At 42.3% G+C, this 21,206-nt stretch overlaps 2 protein-coding genes across 2 annotated transcripts in view; one reads left to right on the forward strand and one right to left on the reverse strand.

Moving 5' to 3' along the window:
* On the forward strand, positions 1 to 18,200 carry ripk3 (receptor-interacting serine-threonine kinase 3). Its single transcript, XM_071378609.1, has 14 exons — positions 1 to 176; positions 1,395 to 1,585; positions 2,133 to 2,268; positions 2,388 to 2,576; positions 10,208 to 10,356; positions 12,542 to 12,591; positions 12,706 to 12,861; positions 13,007 to 13,089; positions 13,273 to 13,336; positions 13,460 to 13,521; positions 14,392 to 14,431; positions 14,640 to 14,809; positions 15,274 to 15,316; positions 17,641 to 18,200. The coding sequence occupies exons 2-14, from the start codon at positions 1,428 to 1,430 to the stop codon at positions 17,808 to 17,810; spliced, it is 1,470 nt and encodes a 489-aa protein (XP_071234710.1). The 5' UTR covers positions 1 to 176; positions 1,395 to 1,427; the 3' UTR covers positions 17,811 to 18,200.
* The window catches only part of LOC139561481 (cerebellin-1-like), a 22,782-nt gene continuing 15,534 nt past the window's right edge, over positions 13,959 to 21,206 (reverse strand). Inside the window, exon 4 of the mRNA XM_071378608.1 lies at positions 13,959 to 21,036. Within this exon, the coding sequence (XP_071234709.1) occupies positions 20,839 to 21,036 (198 nt within the window). The 3' untranslated portion in view covers positions 13,959 to 20,838. The remainder of the gene's footprint in view (positions 21,037 to 21,206) is intronic.

Genomic DNA, 21,206 nt, shown 5'->3' on the forward strand with positions numbered 1-21,206 from the left:
AAAGAAGTTTATGAGAAGTACACCGCCATTAGAAAAGATATCTCGCAGAAAATGAACTGACATATTTTTAACACAACGGGTTTAGACAACGGGTTTGATCATTTTCGCTGCTATTTCATTGCAAAATTGTGTTTTTAATAACACCTATTGTTATAAAGAGCATGAAAACCATAAAGGTAAGCATGGTTCTGTTTGGTTCTGTGATTTTTTTCTTATTTTTATTGAATGGTAGATTACAATTGAGGAAGTTAAAAGAGTACGAAGGAAAATACCATTATAGTTGAGAGATTGAGTCTTTACTGTCTCTCTCTTTCAATGAAATTAAATTCAAAGGGCTTCATTGGCATCGAAAACATAATGTTTACATTGCCAAAGCAAGTTAAATAGATAATAAACAAAGTTAAATAAACAATCCAAAATGAACAGTAAACATTACACTCACAGAAGTTTCAAAGGAATAAAGACATTTCCAATGTCATATTAGTGTTATAACGATGTGCAAATAGTTAAAGTACGAAAGGGAAAATAAATAAACATAAATATGGGTTGTATTTATGTAACGGGTGTGAAATGGCTAGCTAGTTAACGGTGGTGCGCGCTAATAGCGTTTCAATCGGTTATGTCACTCGCTTTGAGACCTTGAAGTAGTGGTTCCCCTTGCTCTGCAAGGGCCGCGGCCTTTGTGGAGCGATGGGTAACGATGCTTCATGGGTGACTGTTGTTGATGTGTGCAGAGGGTCCCTGGTTCGCGCGAGGGGACGGACTAAAGTTAAAGTGTTACATTGATGCTGTTGACCCGGATCACTGGTTGCTGCGGAAAAGGAGGAGGTCGAAAGGGGGGTGAGTGTAACGGATGTGAAATGGCTAGCTAGTTAGCGGTGGTGCGCACTAATAGCGTTTCAATTGGTTACATCACTCGCTCTGAGACCTTGAAGTAGTAGTTCCCCTTGCTCTGCAAGGGCCGTGGCTTTCGTGGGTGACTGTTGTTGATGTGTGCAGAGGGTCCCTGGTTTGCGCCCGGGTCGGGGCGAGGGGACGGCCGTAAAGTTAAACTGTTACATTTACAATAGTGTTTGTTCTTCACTGGTTGCCCATTTCTTGTGGCAACAGGTCACACATCTTGCTGCTGTGATGGAACACTGAGGTATTTCATCCAATAGATATGGGAGTTGATCGAAATTGGATTTATTTTCTTTCTCTCTCGCTCTCCCCCCTTTGTCTTTTTTCTATTTCTGTGCATGAGGATATTCTTTATGGTTGTCTGTTCTTCTCACTTTGGCACAGTAGCTACAGTAAATCAGTTACTTTGTGCAGTATTGTAGCCTACGTTCTGTACATTATATTGTACATCATCACACATGCTGTAACAATCCATTGTTTCACTTGTGGTTTAGTTGCAGTATTTCTCCTTGGCCTCCTGGTGAAAGATGGAACTGTCCAGTTGTCCGGCTCCGTTGCTGATTGGTGATGACAGCCTGCAAAAATGGTGTGTGATTGGCTCAGGAGGGTTTGGACAGATCCACAAGGCCAGACATGTAGAGTGGGGATTGGACGTGGCCATCAAGTTGTTGCATTATGATGATGGGTAAGTATGGTCTATTTTAAAACTTTGCATAAAAGTACTTTCTTGAGTTGAGTGCATATTGATATTGCAGCGACCATAGTTAACCCAACACCTATTGATCTCATCAAGGGGTTCGGATCTCTTGGTGTAACGACTGTTAGGTTGACAGTCGTTTGACCCGGGTTCGAGTGGCCCAGGCAAACAAACACATTTTCCTCAATAACATGTTGCCTATATCTCTGTCAATTATTTTGTCCCTCCACACACACACCTCTACCTACCTACCTACCTACCTACCTACCTACCTACCTACCTACCTACCTACCTACCTACCTACCTACCTACCTACCTACCTACCTACCTACCTACCTACCTACCTACCTACCTACACACACACACACACACACACACACACACACACACACACACACACACACACACACACACACACACACACACACACACACACACACACACACACACACACACACACACACACACCTCTACCTACCCATCACACACACACACACACCTCTACCTACCCATCACACACACACATACACACCAGCTCCAGCTCATCTCTGCTCAGAGAGGCAGACCTCATGCGCCAGGGGGGGAGCTCATATGTCCTCAGGATCCTAGGGGTGTACCAGGGACGGCCCCCAAGGTCCGGCCTCTCCACCCACCTGGGGCTGGTCATGGAGGTAAATAATACCTACTGTGAATAAGTCTGACTTAGTGACTCAGAACATGCACGGGTGGTAATTAGGAGCATATACAATGTGTGGGTATTTATTCTACTTTATTTGTAATATTTCTACAGTTTATGGAGAGGGGGTCCCTAGCGACCCTCCAGGAACGTCTCTCTGGCCCCCCACCCTGGCCCCTGTCCTTCCGCCTGGCCCACCAGGTGGCTCTGGGCATGAACTTTCTCCACCACCTCAATCCGCCCCTGCTGCACCTGGATCTCAAGCCCAGTAACGTGCTGCTGGATGACAGCCTCCATGCCAAGGCAAGTCCCAGGCTCCTTGGTTTGATACAGTACCAGTCAAAAGTTTGGACACACCTATACATTCAAGGGTTTTTCTTTATTTTTGACTATTTTCTACATTGTAGAATAGTAGTGAAGACATCAAAACTATGAAATAACACATATGGGATCATGTAGTAACCAAAAAAGTGTTAAACAAATCTAAATATATTTTATATTTGAGGTTCTCAAAGTAGCCAACCTTTGCCTTGATGACAGCTTTGCACACTTTTGGCATTCTCTCAACCAGCTTCATTAGGTAGTCACCTGGAATGCTTTTACAACAGTCTTGAAGGAGTTTCCACATATGCTGAGCACTTGTTGGCTGCTTTTGCTTTACTCTGCGGTCCAAGTCATCCCAAACCATCTCAATTTGGTTGAGGTTGGGTGATTGTGGGGGCCAGGTCATCTGATGCAGCACTCCATCACTCTCCTTCTTGGTCAAATAGCCCTTCCAAATCAAATCAAATAAAATTTTAAATAGTCACATGCGCCGAATACAACCGGTCTGTAGACCTTACAGTGAAATGCTTACTTACAAGTCCTTAACTAACAATACAGTTTTAAGAAAAATAAGTGTTTGGAAAGTATTTCCTAAAATAAACTGAAGTAAAAAATTAAGAAATAGAAAAACAACAAACATTATGTACCAAATAAGTTACAAATAACACACACAATAGCACAATTGGCACCATTATTTGTATTATTATTTGACCTTTATTTAACTAGGCAAGTCAGTTAAGAATAAATTCTTATTTACAATGACTGCCTACCAAAAGGCGACCTGCAGGGATTAAAAATAAATAAAAATATAGGACAAAACACACATCACGAAAAGCGAGACAACACAACACTACATAAAGAGAGACCTAAGACAACAACATAGCATGGCAGCATCACATGACAACTCAGCATGGTAGCAACACAACATGACAACAACAGGGTAGCAACACAACATGGCAGCAGCACAAAACAGGGTATGAGAATTGAACCCTGTGATACCCCCATAGAGACGGCCAGAGGTACGGACAACATGCCCTCCGATTTGACACACTGAACTCTCTGCAAAGTAGTTGGTGAACCAGGCGAAGCAGTCATTAGAAAAATCAAGGCTGTTGAGTCTGCCGATAAGAATACGGTGATTGACAGAGTCAAAAGCCTTGGCCAGATCGATGAAGACGGCTGCACAGTACTGTCTTTTATCGATGGCGGTTATGATATCGTTTAGTACCTTGAGCGTGGCTGAGGTGCACCTGTGACCGACTCGGAAGCCGGATTGCACAGCGGAGAAGGTACGGTGGGATTTGAAATGGTCAGCGATCTGTTTATTAACTTGGCTTTCGAAGACTTTAGAAAGGCAGGGCAGGATGGATATAGGTCTGTAACAGTTTGGGTCTAGGGTGTCACCCCCTTTGAAGAGGGGGATGACCGCGGCAGCTTTTCAATCTTTAGGGATCTCGGACGATACGAAAGAGAGGTTGAACAGGCTGGTAATAGGGGTTGCAACAATGGCGGCGGTTTTAGAAAGAGAGGGTCCAGATTGTCTAGCCCAGCTGATTTGTACGGGTCCAGGTTTTGCAGCTCTTTCAGAACATCTGCTGTCTGGATTTGGGTAAAGGAGAAGCTGGGGAGGCTTGGGCGAGTAGCTGCGGGGGGGGGGGGGGGGGGGGGGTGCTGTTGGCCGGGGTTGGAGTAGCCAGGTAGGAAGGCATGGCCAGCCGTTGAGAAATGCTTATTGACATTTTCGATTATCATGGATTTATCAGTGGTGACCGTGTTACCTAGCCTCAGTGCAGTGGGCAGCTGGGTGGAGGTGCTCTTGTTCTCAATGGACTTTACAGTGTCCCAAAACTTTTTGGAGTTAGAGCTACAGGATGCGAATTTCTGCTTGAAAAAGCTAGCCTTTGCTTTCCTGACTGACTGCGTGTATTGGTTCCTGACTTCCCTGAACAGTTGCATATCGAGGGGAAAATTCGATGCTATTGCAGTACGCCACAGGATGTTTTTGTGCTGGTCAAGGGCAGTCAGTGAACCAAGGGCTATATCTGTTCTTAGTTCTGCATTTTTTGAACTGGGCATGCTTATCTAAGATGGTGAGGAAATTACTTTTAAAGAATGACCAGGCATCCTCGACTGACGGGATGAGGTCAATATCCTTCCAGGATAACCGGTCCAGGTCGATTAGAAAGGCCTGCTCGCAGAAGTGTTTTAGGGAGCGTTTGACAGTGATGAGGAGTGGTCGTTTGCCCGCAGACCCATAGCGGATACAGGCAATGAGGCAGTGATCGCTGAGATCCTGATGAGAGAGCGTCCTACGGCCTGAGCTATGTTGTTGATGTAAATTGAGAAGAGCGTGGGGCCTAGGATTGAGCCTAGGCAGTGGCTGAGACAGCATATTTTCTGACTTTATACACTGCACTCTTTGAGAGAGGTAGTTAGCAAACCAGGCCACAGACCCCTCAAAGACACCAATACCCCTTAGCCAGCCTACAAGAATGGAATGGTCTACTGTATCAAAATCTTTGGCCAAGTCAACAAAAATAGCAGCACAATATTGCTTAGAATCAAGGGCAATGGTGACATCATTGAGGACCTTTAAGGTTGCAGTGACACATCCATAATCTAAGCGGAAACCAGATTGCATACCCGAGAGAATACTATAGACATCAAGAAAGCTAGCCAGTTAATTTTTGACAAGTTTTTCCAACACTTTTGATAAACAGGGCAAAATAGAAATAGGCCTGTAACAGTTAGGATCAGCTTGATCTCCCCTTTAAATAAAGGATGAACAGTGACTGCCTTCCAAGCAATGGGAACCTCCCCAGAGAGGAGAGACAGGTTAAAAAGGTCAGATAGATCCTTGGTGATGATAGGGGCAGCAACCTCAAAGAAGAAAGGGTCTAAACCATCTGACTCAGATGTTTTTTTGGGGGTCAAGTTTAAGGAGCTTCTTTAGCACCTTGGACTCAGTGACCGCCTGCAGGGTGAAACATTGTAGCGGGGCAGGGGAAGAAGAGGGAGGAGCATTATTTGTTTATTTTTATTTCACCTTTATTTAACCAGGTAGACCAGTTGAGAACAAGTTCTCATTTACAACTGTGACCTGGCCAAGATAAATCAAAGCAGTGCGACAAAAACAACAACACAGACTTACACATAAACAAACGTACAGTCAATAACACACTATAAAAATCTATATACAGTGTGTGCAAATGTAGAAGAGTAGGGAGGTAAGGCAACAAATAAGCCATAGAGGCAAAATAATTACAATTTAGCATTAACACTGGAGTGATAGATGTGCAGATGATGATGTGCAAGTAGAGATACTGGTGTGCAAAAGAGCAAGAAGATAAATAACAATATGGGATGAGGTAGTTGGGTGGGCTATTTACAGATTGTCTGTGTACATGTACAGTGATCGGTAAGCTGCTCTGACAGCTGATGTTTAAAGTTAGAGAGGGAGATATAGGTCTCCAGCTTCAGTGATTTTTGCAATTCGTTCCAGACATTGGCAGCAGAGAACTGGAAGGAAAGTTGGCCAAAGGAAGTACCTAGCAAAGACTTATCGATGACCTGGAGCCAATGGGTTTTTGCGACAAATATGTAGCGAGGGCTAGCCAACAAGGGCATACAGGTTGCAGTGCTGGGTAGTATATGGGGCTTTGGTGACAAAATGGACGGTACTGTAATAGACTACATCCAGTTTGCTGAGTAGAGTGTTGGAGGCTATTTTGTAAATTACATTAAATTACAAGTCAAGGATCGGTAGGATAGTCAGTTTTACGAGTGTATGTTTGGCAGCATGAGTGAAGGAGGCTTTGTGGCGAAATAGGAATCCGATTCTAGATTTCATTTTGGATTGGAGATGCTTAATGTGAATCTGGAAGGAGAGTTAACAGTTTAACCAGACACCTAGGTATTTGTAGTTGTAGTTGTCCACATATTCTAAGTCAGAACTGTCCAGAGTAGTGATGCTAGTCGGGCGGGCAGGTGCGGGCAGCAATCTGTTGAAGAGCATGCATTTAGTTTTACTAGCATTTAAAAGCAGTTGGAGGCCACGGAAGGAGTGTTGCATGGCATTGATGCTAGTCGCATTAGAAGGGGTGGTTGATGAGGAAATGTTGAACGGGAAATGAGGCATGGCTGAGTCAAATAGGAATCCTAACTTAATGAAGTGGTGATTAAAAAGCTCAGCCATGTGCTTCTTGTCAGTAACAACCACATCATCAACATTAAGGGACATGGGCCGCTGTGAAGAGGAGGGTTTATTCTCCAGGTCTTTAACCTTTTTCCAGAACTTCTTGGGGTTAGACCCACAGAGAGAGAACTGCTCCTTAAAATAACTAACTTTGGCCTTCCAGAGAGCCTGAGTGCACTTATTTCCCATTTGCCTGAACAAGAGCCAGTCAGCCTGAGTATGCGTGTGCCGAGCCTTTCGCCAAATGCAATTCTTTACTTTTTATTTATGTATTTTATATTTTTGTATAATTTTTCATTTTAATTTTATTTAAATATTTTACTTTTTACCCCTTTTTTCCCCACAATTTTGTGGTATCCAATTGGTAGTTACAGTCTTGTCTCATCGCTGCAACTCCCGTACGGACTCGGGAGAGGCGAAGGTCGAAAGCCATGCTTCCTCCGAAACACGACCCAGCCAAGCCGCTGTGCTTCTTGACGCAATACCAGCTTAACCCGGAAGCCAGCCATACCAATGTGTCGGAGGAAACACCATAAACCTGGCGACCTTGTCAGCGTGTATGCGCCCCGTCCGCCACAGGAGTCCAAATGCAATTCTTGAGGTAGAGTAACTCAGCAAGATCACGATCGAACCAGGGACTGAACCTGTTTTTAATTCAAATTTTCATTATGGGGGCGTGTTTGTTTATAATATCACTGAAAATATAATAAAAGAAGGTCCAAGCGTCTTCGACAGAGGGGATCAAGCTGATTCCAATTTACAGAGGCCAGGTCATGAAGGAAGTTTTTAGCAAGCGTCTGACAAATCAGGACAAGCCGTTTCACTGAGCAGCCATTACGAACACAGGCTGTAAAACAGTGATCACTAAGGTCATTACAGAAAACATCAGACTGATACCTGTAAGGATTATTTGTGAGGCTAACATCAAGGAGAGTAGCCTTTTCTTGGTGTTTTTTGTGTCATATTTTGTGGGATTGGTAATAATCTGAGAAAGAGTTAGGGAGTCCCATTGCTTTAGGACTTGGTCAGGTGGTTTAAGCATGTCCCAGTTTAGGTCACCTAGCAGGACAAATTCAGACTTAGTGTAAGGAGCCAGCAGAGAGCTTAGGGCAGGTAGGGTACAGGCCGGTGCTGATAGAGGACGATAGCACCCAGCAAAAGTCAACGAAGAGCTATTTGAAAGTGTAATGCTTAAAACCAGCAAATAAAATTGTTTGGGGACAGACTTGGTGGAGACAACAGAGCACTGAAGGTGATCCTTGGTAAAGATGGCCACTCCACCACCTTTGGAAGATCTGTCTTGCCGAAAAAGGTTATAACCAGAAAGGTTAACATCAGTATTCAAAACACTCTTCCTTAACCACGTCTTAGTAATGACCAACACATCTGGATTGGAGCTGTGAACCCACACTTTCAATTGATCTATTTTAGAAAATAAGCTTCTAGTGTTCACGTGCAGAAAACACAGGCTTTTACGAGAGCAGAAATTCTTGAAACACTAATCAGAGCACAAGTAGAATTGGGGCTAGAAACAGTAGATGGGCCTGGGTGTATATGCACATTTCCAGATATAATCAACAGTAATACAATCAAGGTATGACAGAGGACATAGAGAGCTCTGCAGTGCTGATTTATGACATCTGAATGTGCATTAGATCATATATAGATCATAACAAGATCATATTATACAGCAATTTCATCAGGTAATGCAGAGGAGGTGTACACAGATGACGTTATACACAGCCTGGAGGTGTGTTTTGGGTCATTGTCCTGTTAAAAAACAAATGATAGTCCCACTAAGTGCAAACCAGATGGGATGGCGTATCGCTGCAGCCATGCTGGTTAAGTGTGCCTTGAATTCTAAATAAATCACTGACAGTGTCACCAGCAAGCACCCCCACACCATCACACCTCCTCCTCCATGCTTCACGGTGGGAACCACACATGTGGAGATCTTCCGTTTACCTACTCTGCATCTCAAAAAGACACAGCGGTTGGAACCAAACAATCGCAAATTTGGACTCGTCAGACCAAAGGACAGATTTCCACCGGTCTAATGTCCATTGCTCGTGTTTCTTGGGCCAAGCAAGTCTCTTCTTCTTATTGGTGTCCTTTAGTGGTGGTTTCTTTACAGCAACCATATGAAGGCTAGATTCACGCAGTCTCCTCTGAACAGTTGATGTTGAGGTGTGTCTGTTACTTGAACTCTGTGAAGCAATAAATTGGGCTGCAATCTGAGGTGCAGTTAATTGCTGATTTCTGAGGCTGGTAACTTATCCTCTGCAGCAGAGGTAACTCTGGGTCTTCCTTTCCTGTGGCGGTCCTCATTAGAGCCAGTTTCATCATAGTGCTTGGTGGTTTCTGCGACCGCACTTGAAGAAACTTTCAAAGTTCTTAAAATTATCAGAATTGACTGACCTTCATGTCTTAAATTAATGATGGACTGTCATTTCTCTTTGCTTATTTGGGCTCCCAAGTAGCGCAGCTGTCTAAGGCACTGCATCTCTGCATCTCAGTGCTATAGGCGTCACTACAGACCCTGGTTTGATTCCAGGCTGTCTCACAACCGGCCTTGATTGGGAGTCCCATAGGGCGGCGCACAATTGGCCCAGCATCGCCCGGGTTAGGGTTTGGCCGGGTTAGACCGTCATTGTAAATAATAATTTGTTCTTAACTGACTTGCCTAGTTAAATAAATAGTGCTATCTTCTATATACTAACACTACGTCACAACACAACTGATTGGCTCAAAGGAAATTCCACAAATTAACTTTTAACAAGGCACACCTGTTAATTGCAATGCATTCCAGATGACAACCTCATGAAGCTGGTTGAGAGAATGCCAAGAGTGTGCAAAGCTGGCGTCAAGGCAAAGGGTGGCTACTTTGAAGAATCTCAAATATAAAATATATTTTGATTTAACACTTTTTTGATGATTCCATATGTTTTATTTCATCGTTTTCATGTATAATGAAAACTATTTCACATGTATTTCACATGTATAATACATACTTGTACATCTGTGAAATAGGACAAATATAAGCACACACCAAAGAATAATTATTACACTTGTGTTGTTGAATGTTGATCCCAACGCCCGAGTCTGTCTCCTGATTCTATTCTGTCAGCATTCACTCTGTCATTCTGAAAGTTTTTCTCCTAATGCCAGAAATGCAGATGACGATGTGGTCGTCGATGGAGCTTCCCAAAAAATGTTTCCAGACAAAGGGAAAACCAGAACCTCTTCAATTTGAGCCAGATTGACAGCGTTCTGACCCAATGAGAATGGGGGAGGGGGGGCACCAAGAGTGGCCAGGGACGGCTGGTGCAGAGATATGACCCCCCATGTGCCTCCCTTGGCAATTTCACCAATGATTGTGACATTATTCTCTCTCTCCTTTCTCCTCTCTCTCCAGCTGACAGATTTCGGCCTAGCCAGGGTTTACCACAGCATTTCCAAAGCGAACAGGAAGGACACGGGAGAGGACGGCGGAACACTAAGTTACATGCCACCAGAGGCTTTTGACATGACATACAAGCCCACCCACGCCTCGGATATCTACAGGTAAGTATACACCATTGATACAATTGTCATTTCACTGTTTCTCAAGGCATCATTCAGGATAATAAAACCGTTTACAGCAGGTATAAAACGTGCAGCGAAATGCTTGTGAACTGAATGGATACATATAGTGCCTTCAGAAAGTTTTCACACTCATATATTTTTTCCACATTATGTTGTGTTGGAGCCTTAAACTGGACTACGCTGAGATTTTGTGTCACTGGCCTACACACAAAGTGGAATTATGTTTTTCTAAATGTTTACAAATTCATAAAAAATGAAAAGCTGAAATGTCTTGAGTCAAGAAGTATTCAACCCCTTTGTTATGGCAAGTCTAAATAAGTTCAGGAGTAAAAATGTGCTTACAAAGTCATACACTGTGAGTGAGCGTTTTAAAATTATTTTTGAATGACTACCTCATCTGTTAATTACACTTTGGATGGTGTATGAACACACCCAGTCCCTACAAAGATACAGGCATCCTTCCTAACTCGGAGAGGAAGGAAACCGCTCAGGGATTTCACCATGAGGCCAATGGTGATTTATAAAACAGGTACAGAGTTTAATGGGAAAGGGGGATACCTAGTCAGTTGCACAACTGAAAGCATTCAACCAAAATGTGTCTTTCGCATTTAACCCAACCCCTCTGAATCAGCTCGGGATTCGAACAAGCAACCGCTATGCTACCTGCCGCTCTTCAATGGCTGTGATAAGAGAACTGAGGAGGGATCAAAAACATTTGTAGTTACTCCACAATACTAACCTAATTGACTGAGTGAAAAGAAGGAAGCCTATGCAATATTCCAAAACATGCATCCTGTTTGCAACAAGGCACTAAAGTAATACTGCAATAAATCTGGCAAAGCAATTAACTTTTTGTCCTGAATACAAAGTGTTATGTTTGGGGTGTTAGGTTCTAAATAAACAGATTAAAACTCACAGATTCTTAATAAAGCTCAAACCAAGTTTATTCACGCACTGGGTCATATACAGTCTTATACAGCTGCATAAGACAAAGACATATTTCCACCAGTGGTATTATGTATATCCCAATTTGGGGTGGAGTCTCCTCCTTCTGTCTAAACATTACATCTTTATTGCAAGACAGGAAGTTAAGTAATGCGGGCAATAAACTGTTCCTTCTCCCTTAATCTGACCTGACCTGACCTCGGCCCCCTTCCTCACTAAACCACATCTCTCCATACTTATCAGTGCCTGTAAACATGTGATTGCCTTTCCTTTATTCAGTACATTCCGAGCTTAATTGCCTCCACTATATACGTTCCTCCTACAGATAACCATTAACTTCTGGTGTAGAAACCAGACTATGGCACTCAATATTCCAGTAAGATACCTGATAATTAACAATATTTCAAGTTTAGAGTCAGAACTCATCAGGGGCAAATACAATAGAACACATTACTGAATACCACTCTCCATATTTTCAAGCATAGTGGTGGCTGCATCATGTTATGGATATGCTTGTAATCGTTAAGGACTGGCGAGTTTCAGGATTTAAAAAAACTGAAATTGAGCTGAGCACAGGCAAAATCCTATAGGAAAACCTGTTTCAACCTGCTTCCACCAGACACTGGGAGATGAATTCACCTTTCAGCAGGACAACAACCTAAAACACAAGGCCAAATCTACACTGGAGTTACTTACCAAGAAGACAATGAATGTTCCTGAGTGGCTGAGTTACAGTTTTGACTTAAATCTGCTTGAAAATCTATGGCAAGACCTGAAAATAGCTGTCTCGCAATGATCAACAACCAATTTGACACAGCTTGAAGAATTTTGAAATTTATAATGGGCAAGTGTTACCAAATCCAAATGTGTGGAAAGCTCTTAGAGACTTACCCAGAAAGACTCACAGTTATAATCGCTGCCAAAGGTGACTCTAAAATGTATTGACTCAGGGTCTTGAATACCTATCTAATCAAGATATTTTTGTTTTGAAAATTAATATTATTGTTGTTATTCCATTTTTTATAAAGGTTAAGAATGTTTCTTCCAAGTTGACATTACAGAGTATTTTGTGTAGATCGTTGACAAGAAATGACAATTAAATCATTTTAATCCCACTTTGTAACTCCACAAAATGCGGGATAAACTTTCTGATGGCACTGTAGTAGGAGAAAGATACGTCACATGGCCATCCTGATGATTATTGTTCTCTTTCTAACAGCTATGGCATACTCCTGTGGTCCATTATCACGGGCAAAGAGCCATATCCTAGTGAGTAACTAGTCCTAACACAGAAACATAAATACATTTACCCATCAAAGATATACCCACTTCCCTCTAATTCACAACCCTCCCTCTCCTCCTTCTCCCCTCCCCTCCCCCTAGACGCCCGGTCCAGTTTGGTGCGGTTCCGGATCCCCCAGGGGGATAGACCTTCTCTGCATGTGTTGGACAGGGACCAGGTCGAAGGGCTGGGGGAACTGGTGGAGCTCATGGAGAGATGCTGGGATACAAAGCCCACCCTGAGACCCACATTCCTGGGTAAGACAAGAGCCTGGAGGGGAGTGGATATGTTACAAATCAAATTTGTGCAATATGTTATGATTTTTTGTGTGCTTATGATCCCGAAGTACATCTTTAACCCATATTTTCTTGTGACCCATGGCTCTATTTTTTTGGTGTTCAGACTGCCTTGCTGTGACAGAGAAGATGTACGAGAAACACAAACAAGGGATAAATGATGCCGTGCATCAAGTGCAGAAAACACTGGTACTGAAGATGAGCCTGTCATTCAAAGCTTTCAGTACCGTAACAGTACTAGTCAACTTTATTAAACAACTATGTCTACCTCGCATTCTAACTCCCATCTCTCTCTCTCTTTCTCTCTCTCTCTCTCTCTCTCTCTCTCTCTCTCTCTCTCTCTCTCTCCCTCTCCCCCCCCCCCCCCCCCAGGACTCAGAGAGTGAGCAGAGTATTACATCCGCTTTTGCTGCCCTTCATATCTCACAACCATCAGGTACAACCCTTTATAACTCAATACATTTGCCAAAAATCTTAAATTACCACTGCAGTTATCATTCATTCATTAATTTGTTCATTCATCCATCCATCCATTCATTTATTCATTCACCTTTCACAGGAATTCAAAAACCCAAAGTGAAAATCTCTGATCATGTGAAGAGTGACCCCCCCCCAACACAGGTATGTGATGTATGGTGAAGTTGGCCTTTAACACTGGTCGGTTTTGAATTTTCCTCAGTAATGGTTATGGTTAGGATTGGGGGAGGGGACGCTGATCCTACATCAGTACCTAGGGGAAAACTTCCCCCCGGAACCAGGTATGGGTCTAAAGTTAATCATTTGATATATTTTGCACCAGATGCTCAAATAGGAAAATGGAAAATTGGTTTCTGATAAATATAAATACAAATAAATAAATATTATGCAAACATTATACAGGACCTATTTTCTTCTTCCTATATTCAAGGAAAAACGTCTTGTGTATGAGAAAACAGAGTGGCCTACACAGAGTAACATGAGTCTGCATTCTTGTGTAACATGTAACATAACAGTTGTGACATGGTGGTGTTATGGGTATTGTTAGGTTCTAAATAGAGTAAAAACACATGGACGCTTAGTAAAGCTCAAACCAAGTTTATTCACCCGCTGGGTCACACAGCTGCATAAGACCAAGACATATTCACACAAGCACTGGTATTTAAACCTTTCTTCCTAACATCACTGAACAGCCAATACATCTCTGTTGCTAGACAGAACTTTAGTGATATCTGTTCTTCCTCACTTTATCTGACCTCAGGCCAAATTCCTCACTCCTCCCCAACTCACGGCTGTCCTGTTGACTTGTACCAGACTGTGGCCCTTTTCCTTTCCGTAGGATCCCTGATGTCTAACAATAACATATTCTGACTGAATGTAAATGTTCTACATTCCCCTCTCTCCCTCAGTGACATGAATAAGGATGTTTCATATTTTCAAGTTTCGAAGTCAGAACACATGAGTATAATCGAACAAGGTAAATAACTTGACTTCCTGTTCTTGTGTTTGCTACAGGAAACGGCTGGTAGTTTGACCTCGAAACAGAAATATAAAGGTATGCGCAAGGAAGTTGTCGTGGGTGGTCGCCTGGTAACCGACAAAGGGTTGTCATGGGAGGTTATCTGGTAACCAATGAGGGATTGTTGTGGGTGGTTGCTTAGTAACCAATGAGGTTGAAATGGAAACATTTCTGGCCCTTAATGTTTGAATACAAAATGTATTATCCATTCACAAGATTCTTTGTTCATTTTTTTCCCTCATAGAGTATCCATCCTTTCAGCACACACCCCAGCCAATGAGACGGCCAGATGCAGATCCGGTCACTTCTTCAACCAATCACAAACCAAAGATGTTCCCCCCTGTATTCAATCATGACTGCAAAACAACAGCTTCCCGCTCTGCATCTAATCAAAGTTCAGCAGTCAATTATCAGGTACAGAGTCATGTTTCTGTATGGAAACGTGTTCCCAAAATAACCGTTATATAATAATAGAACAGTGAAGTGAACACTCTGCTGAATCATTGAAACCAAAGAAACCAATGTCATGACTAAAGCTCAGGTCATAGAAGACAATGTAACCAAGTACTAAACTTTAGACATAGGAGTTACCACACCCGTTCTCAGAGATAGCTAACTCTACTGAGCAAATCAGATTTTATTTTTCTTGCACCTCATTTGTCGAACAATCTTCAAAATGTTCTTACATTTGATGAATGTGTTTGTTTTTTATGACCCTGTTTTCTTTCTGTTTACATTTTGTATTTATATTTTGATGTGTGTATTTTCTATACTTGATGTAATTCAGGGCTCATCTGTAAAGAGACCTTGGTCTCAGTATGACTCCCTGATAAAATAAATAAAAATGATCATATTTACTCTCTAATTTATCCTTTCAGCGCCTGTGTTCCACTCCAGTTACCACATCCAATTATCCCACAGGTATTACTTTCAGTCTATTTACTTTCTATGTATCTATTGGTTAAAGGTATAGTCCACCCAAGTTACATATCGGTCTCCTTACCCTGAAAGCAGTGAATTCAGTGCCTTCAGAAAGTATTCAGACCCCTTGACTTTTTCCACATTTTGTTACGTTACAGCCATATTCTAAAATGGATTAAATAAATAAACAATCCTCAGCAATACCCCATAATAACAAAGCAAAAACTGTTTTTTTAGAAATTTTAGCAAATGTATTAAAAATAATAAACAGAAATACCTTATTTACATAAGTATTCAGACCTTTTGCTATGAGACTCGAAATTGAACTCCGGTGCATCCTGTTTCCGTTGATTATCCTTGAGATGTTTCTAAAACTTGATTGGAGTCCAGCTGTGGTAATTTAAATTGATTGGTCATTATTTGGAAAGGCACACACCTGTCTATATAGTTAACAGTGCAGTTAACAGTGCATGTCAGAGCAAAAACCAAGCCACGAGGTCGAAGGAATTGTCTGTAGAGCTCCAAGACAGGATTGTCAGATCTGGGGAAGTGTACCAAAACATTTCTGCAGCATTGAAGGTCCCCAAGAACTCAATGGTCTCCATCATTCTTAAATGGAAGAAGTTTGGAACCACCAAGGCTCTTCCTAGAGCTGGCCACCCGGCCAAACTGAGCAATCGGTGGAGAAGGGCCTTGGTCAGGAAGGTTACCAAGAACCCGATGGCCATTCTGACAGAGCTCTAGAGTTCCTCTGTGGAAACTTCCAGAAGGACAACCATCTCTGCAGCACTCCACCAATAAGGCCTTTATGGTAGAGTGGCCAGACGGAAGCCACTCCTCAGTAAAAGGCACATGACAGCCCGCTTGGAGTTTGTCAAAAGGCATCTAAAGAATCTCAGACTATGAGAAACAAGATTCTCTGGTTTGATGAAACCAAGCTTGAACTCTGGTCTGAATGCCAAGCGTCACGTCCGGAGGAAACCTGGCACCATCCCTACGGTGAAGCATGGTGGTGGTAGCATCATGCTGTGGGGATGTTTTTCAGCGGCAGGGACTGGGATGCTAGTCAGAATTGAGGGAAAGATGAACGAAGCAAAGTACAGAGAGATCCTTGATGAAAACCTGCTCCAGAGCGCTCAGGACCTCAGACTGGGGTGAAGGTTCACCTTCCAACAGGACAACGATCCTAAGCACACAGCCAAGACAACTCAGGAATGGTTTTGAGACAAGTCACTGAATATCCTTGAGTGGCCCAGCCAGAGCCCGGACTTGAACCCGGTCTAACATTTCTGGAGAGACCTTAAAATTGATGTGCAGCAACGCTCCCCATACAACCTGACAGAGCTTGGGAGGATCTCCAGATAAGAATGGGAGAAACTCCCCAAATACAGGTGTGCCAAGCTGTAGCATCATACCTAAGAAGACTTCATGCTGTAATCACTGCCAAAAGTGCTTCAACAAAGTACTGAGTAAAGGGTCTGAATACTTATGTAAATGTGATATTTCAGTTTTTTATTTGTAATAAAAATGCTAACATTTCTAAAAAACTCTTTTTGCTTTGTCATGATGGGGTATTGTGTATAGATTGAGGAGGGAAAAAAACTATTTAATAAATTTTTGAATAAGGCTGTAATGCAACAAAATGTGAAAAAGGGGTCAAGTGGCCTGAATTCTTTCTGAAGGCACTGTATGGACAAGGTATGACAGGAATCCATGCTTTGGTTTAGTTTCTCTGGCACTGTTTCCGCGCGGTAACATTTTAGCATTTGTGGCACAAATACCATTCAAGTCATGAGACCGATATTAGCATTTTCCGCGCATTATGTTCAAATCATCTATAAGAGAAAAAATGCTATCATCAGTACCATGACTTGAATGGGATTTGTGACACAAATGCTAAAACGTTAGCATGTGGAAACAGTGCCAGGGAAACTAAACCAAAGCATGGATTGCTGTCATACCTTGTCCATAGACTGCTTGCAAGGTAAGCCAATACGCCATTTTGTAATTTGGGTGAACCGTCCCTTTAAGAGGTGTTTAAAATATCTGTGACTTTTTCCCAAGTCTTTCCATGCTGCTAAGTGTCAGAAGGAAGCATTTCCTCTTCTTGAAGACATTTTGAAAAGGAAGAAATTAGTGACAATTGAGATAGAGCTCGGTGAATATCAAAAGTATTTCCTTTATTACTTGCCTCCTAAGCACGCATTGGAGGAGAAGGTCTGAGGGGAGGGACATGGGACCTTGTTCTCCAATGTTTGTTGTGGATGACGTGAGGAATCAAGGACAGACTATTAAGATACACCCATAACCCCTTTCTCTTTCAGGGGGATTCTCCATCAACATGAGCAATGTGGAAGGACTGCAGTTTGGTGACAATAACTACATGTTCATCGGGTCGCCACATCTCAGTAAACGCCACAGAAACCCCACAGCCCCATCTAGAGTTAACTTCACTCCAGTGAAGCCAAGGAACCTTAAAGCTCCAGAACCATGAAGTCGCCAACACTCCCAGCCCTATGCCCGTGTACGAATCTCTGCCAGAGACCGAGGTTCACTCTTTGTCTCTCATCTTAACTCTTTTTCTAGTCTGTCTGTAATAAAAACACAAAATATTGAGATTCACTCTCCTTAAAAAAAAAACCCCATAAATGATACTTTTTTATTTTATTACTTTTTTGTAACATTTTGAGAGGTGAAATCCTGTGCAACTAGAGAGCATGGATTGATCCATCTTTGTCTTTTTTATTCTGTTATATTTGCCCACGAGGGACTGGTCTGCACTGACGTCCTAAAGAAATTATCTTTAATATCTTTGCATTAAAAAAAGTTCTCAATTTGTTGAGCTTCAGGGAAGTCAATAAAAAGCTCAGATTTACAGAATGACCATCAGTGTTTTCATCTGTCTCACCTCTAGAACAAGTCTATTTTTCCCTTTTATAATGTTTATTGTGTTTTTGTAAACCTTATCCAAAGAGACAATAGATTTTATGAATAGATTGGCATTCCAATGACATTGATATGAAGTATGTATGGTTCATACAGTTGAAGTCAGAAGTTTACATACACTTAGGTTGGAGTCATTAAAACTTGTTTTTCAACCACTCCACAAATGTCTTGTTAACAAACTATAGTTTTGGCAAGTTGGTTAGGACATCTACTTTGTGCATGACACAAGTCATTTTTCCAACAATTGTTTACAGACAGATTATTTCACTTGTAATTCACTGTATCACAATTCCGGTGGGTCAGAAGTTTAAATAAACTAAGTTGACTGTGCCTTTAAACAGCTTGGGAAATTCCCAAAATTATGTCATGGCTTTAGAAGCTTCTGATAGGATAATTGACATCATTTGAGGGAATTGGAGGTGTACCTGTGGATTTATTTCAAAATCTACCTTCAAACTCAGTGCCTCTTTGCTTGACAAAAAAGTATCTATATCCACAGTAAAACAAGTCCTATATCGACATAACCTGAAAGGCCGCTCAGCAAGGAAGAAGTCACTGCTCCAAAACCGCCATAAAAAGCCAGACTACGGTTTGCAACTGCACATGGGGACAAAGATCATACTTTTTGGAGATATATCCTCTGGTCTGATGAAACAAAAATAGAACTGTTTGGCCATAAGGACCATTGTGACGTTTGGAGGAAAAAGGGGGAGGCTTGCAAGCCAAAGAACACCATCCCAACTGTGAAGCACGGGGGTGGCAGCATCATGTTGTGGGGGTGCTTTGCTGCAGATGGGACTGGTGCACTTCACAAAATGGATGGTATCATGAGGTTGGAAAATTATGGTGATATATTGAAGCAACATCTCAAGACATCAGTCAGGAAGTTAAAGCTTGGTCGCAAATTGGTCTTTTAAATGGACAATGACCCCAAGCATACTTCCAAAGTTGTGGCAAAATGGCTTAAGGACAACAAAGTCAAGGTATTGGAGTGGCCATCACAAAGCCCTGACCTCTATGCTATAGACAATTTGTGGGCAGAACTGAAAAAGCGTGTGCGAGTAAGGAGGTCTACAAACCTGACTCAGTTACAGCAGCTCTGTCTGGAGGAATGGGCCAAAATTCACGCAACTTATTGGGGGAAGCTTGTGGAAGGCTACCCAAAACGTTTAACGGCAATGCTACCAAATACTAATTGAGTGTATGTAAACTGCTGACCCACTGGGAATGTGATGAAAGAAATAAAAGCTGAAATAAATAATTCTCTCTACTATTATTCAGACATTTCACATTCTTAAAATACAGTGGTGATCCTAACTGACCTAAAACAGGGAATTTTTACTAGGATTAAATGTCAGGAATTGTGAAACACTGAGTTTAAATGTATTTGGCTTAGGTGTATGTAAACTTCCGACCTCAACTCTATATCAGTACATATTAAGCTTATAATCTTATATTAACACTTCTATAAAGAATTAACCAACACACCCTCCTATATATTCTTACATGTCTCCACTCGGTATTCAAGCAGCGAGAGAAATTGGTTGTGACAGTGTACGGTATGAAACCCATAGGTTCCTGGCAACACACACACATACCTCGCCAAAAATACCATCTGCCACCGGATCCACCAGGGCGAACTGCAGGAGTCCTTACCCAGACTCCTCCACTCGAAGCGTTGAAGGTGTCCTCACTATTTACAGCACTAACCGATGCACAGATTTGGAGAAGGTGGAAGTATCCCTTTCATTACTGATTCAGGGTTAGATTTTATGTAATCTCCCTAACGGTTGAGGTTATCATAGGGAGCATAGAATCATATCATCTGATCCTAGATCTGTGGTAAGGTCAACTTCTATTATACAGTTACAGGGCCACCCTTATGATTACATTTGTGCTCTGGGCCTGCATTCATAAAGTAAATCAGAGTAGGGGGGTGGGGTGGTTCGATGCCAGCTGGCCATCATAGGGCTACCTGTCATCATCATCTGGCTCCAAGTAGCATTCCTCTGCGAAGAGGCCATACCCCAAAACTATACAATAGAATGCCTGATTACATTCCGTCTCTGTTGTTCATTCAGTTAAGCCTGTACTCGATTGAACTTTACCTACAAAGATGCCACTGTCTTTTATTAGCTTTAGAACAATTATTATTTCTATGTAATTATTATTATTATGTCATTATTAGCATTTCATGCATCAAAGGAAGTTGAATACAATACACAATACATAACTACACAAGCATGACACTGTATGATCTACATATGCTGGAGCAGTGTATAGAAAAAAGTGTAATGCAAATGGTACCATTCAGGATTTTGTAATACAAACTCCTCCTACCTTGTTATACCAACTCCTTCTCAGTCTGTCTTGTCCTCTCTCCCTCTCTCTCTCTCTCTCTCTCTCTCTCTCTCTCTCTCTCTCTCTCTCTCTCTCTCCCTCCCTCTCTCTCTCTCGCTCTCTCATTTACTCTCTATCTATCCATCACTCACTTGCTTACCCATCTCTTATCTCCCCACATTCCTCCCCCTCTTCTCTCCCTCCCTTTAACCCTCCCTCCCTGCCTCCCTCCCTCCTTACAAAGGAAACACCAGAAACCCAGAGAAGGTGGAGTATTTCCACCCCCCCATCAGGTTCCCTCTCTCCAGTTTGAGATAAGCCTTGTCTCCTCTCTCCATGGTGACCAGGCCAGCGTTGGTGGCTGCTTCCCTGGTCACGTCTTGGTCCCCGGCAAAGGCTGAGATGATCGGATGTCCATTTAAAACCAGACTCACCTGAAAGAAAGGGATAGAGGGAGGTGGAGGGGAAAGGGAGGTGGAGGGGTAGAGGGAGAGAGAGCAATATAGAATAGAGAGAGAGATAGAGGGGGCAGGAGACAAGAAACAAGATTAGTCATGGTCTTTCGAATTACCTTACCTTCCTATGCACACCCTGACATTGTTTT

The sequence above is a fragment of the Salvelinus alpinus genome, chromosome 31 (genome assembly GCF_045679555.1).
Source record: "Salvelinus alpinus chromosome 31, SLU_Salpinus.1, whole genome shotgun sequence".
Classification (NCBI taxonomy): Eukaryota; Metazoa; Chordata; class Actinopteri; order Salmoniformes; family Salmonidae; genus Salvelinus; species Salvelinus alpinus.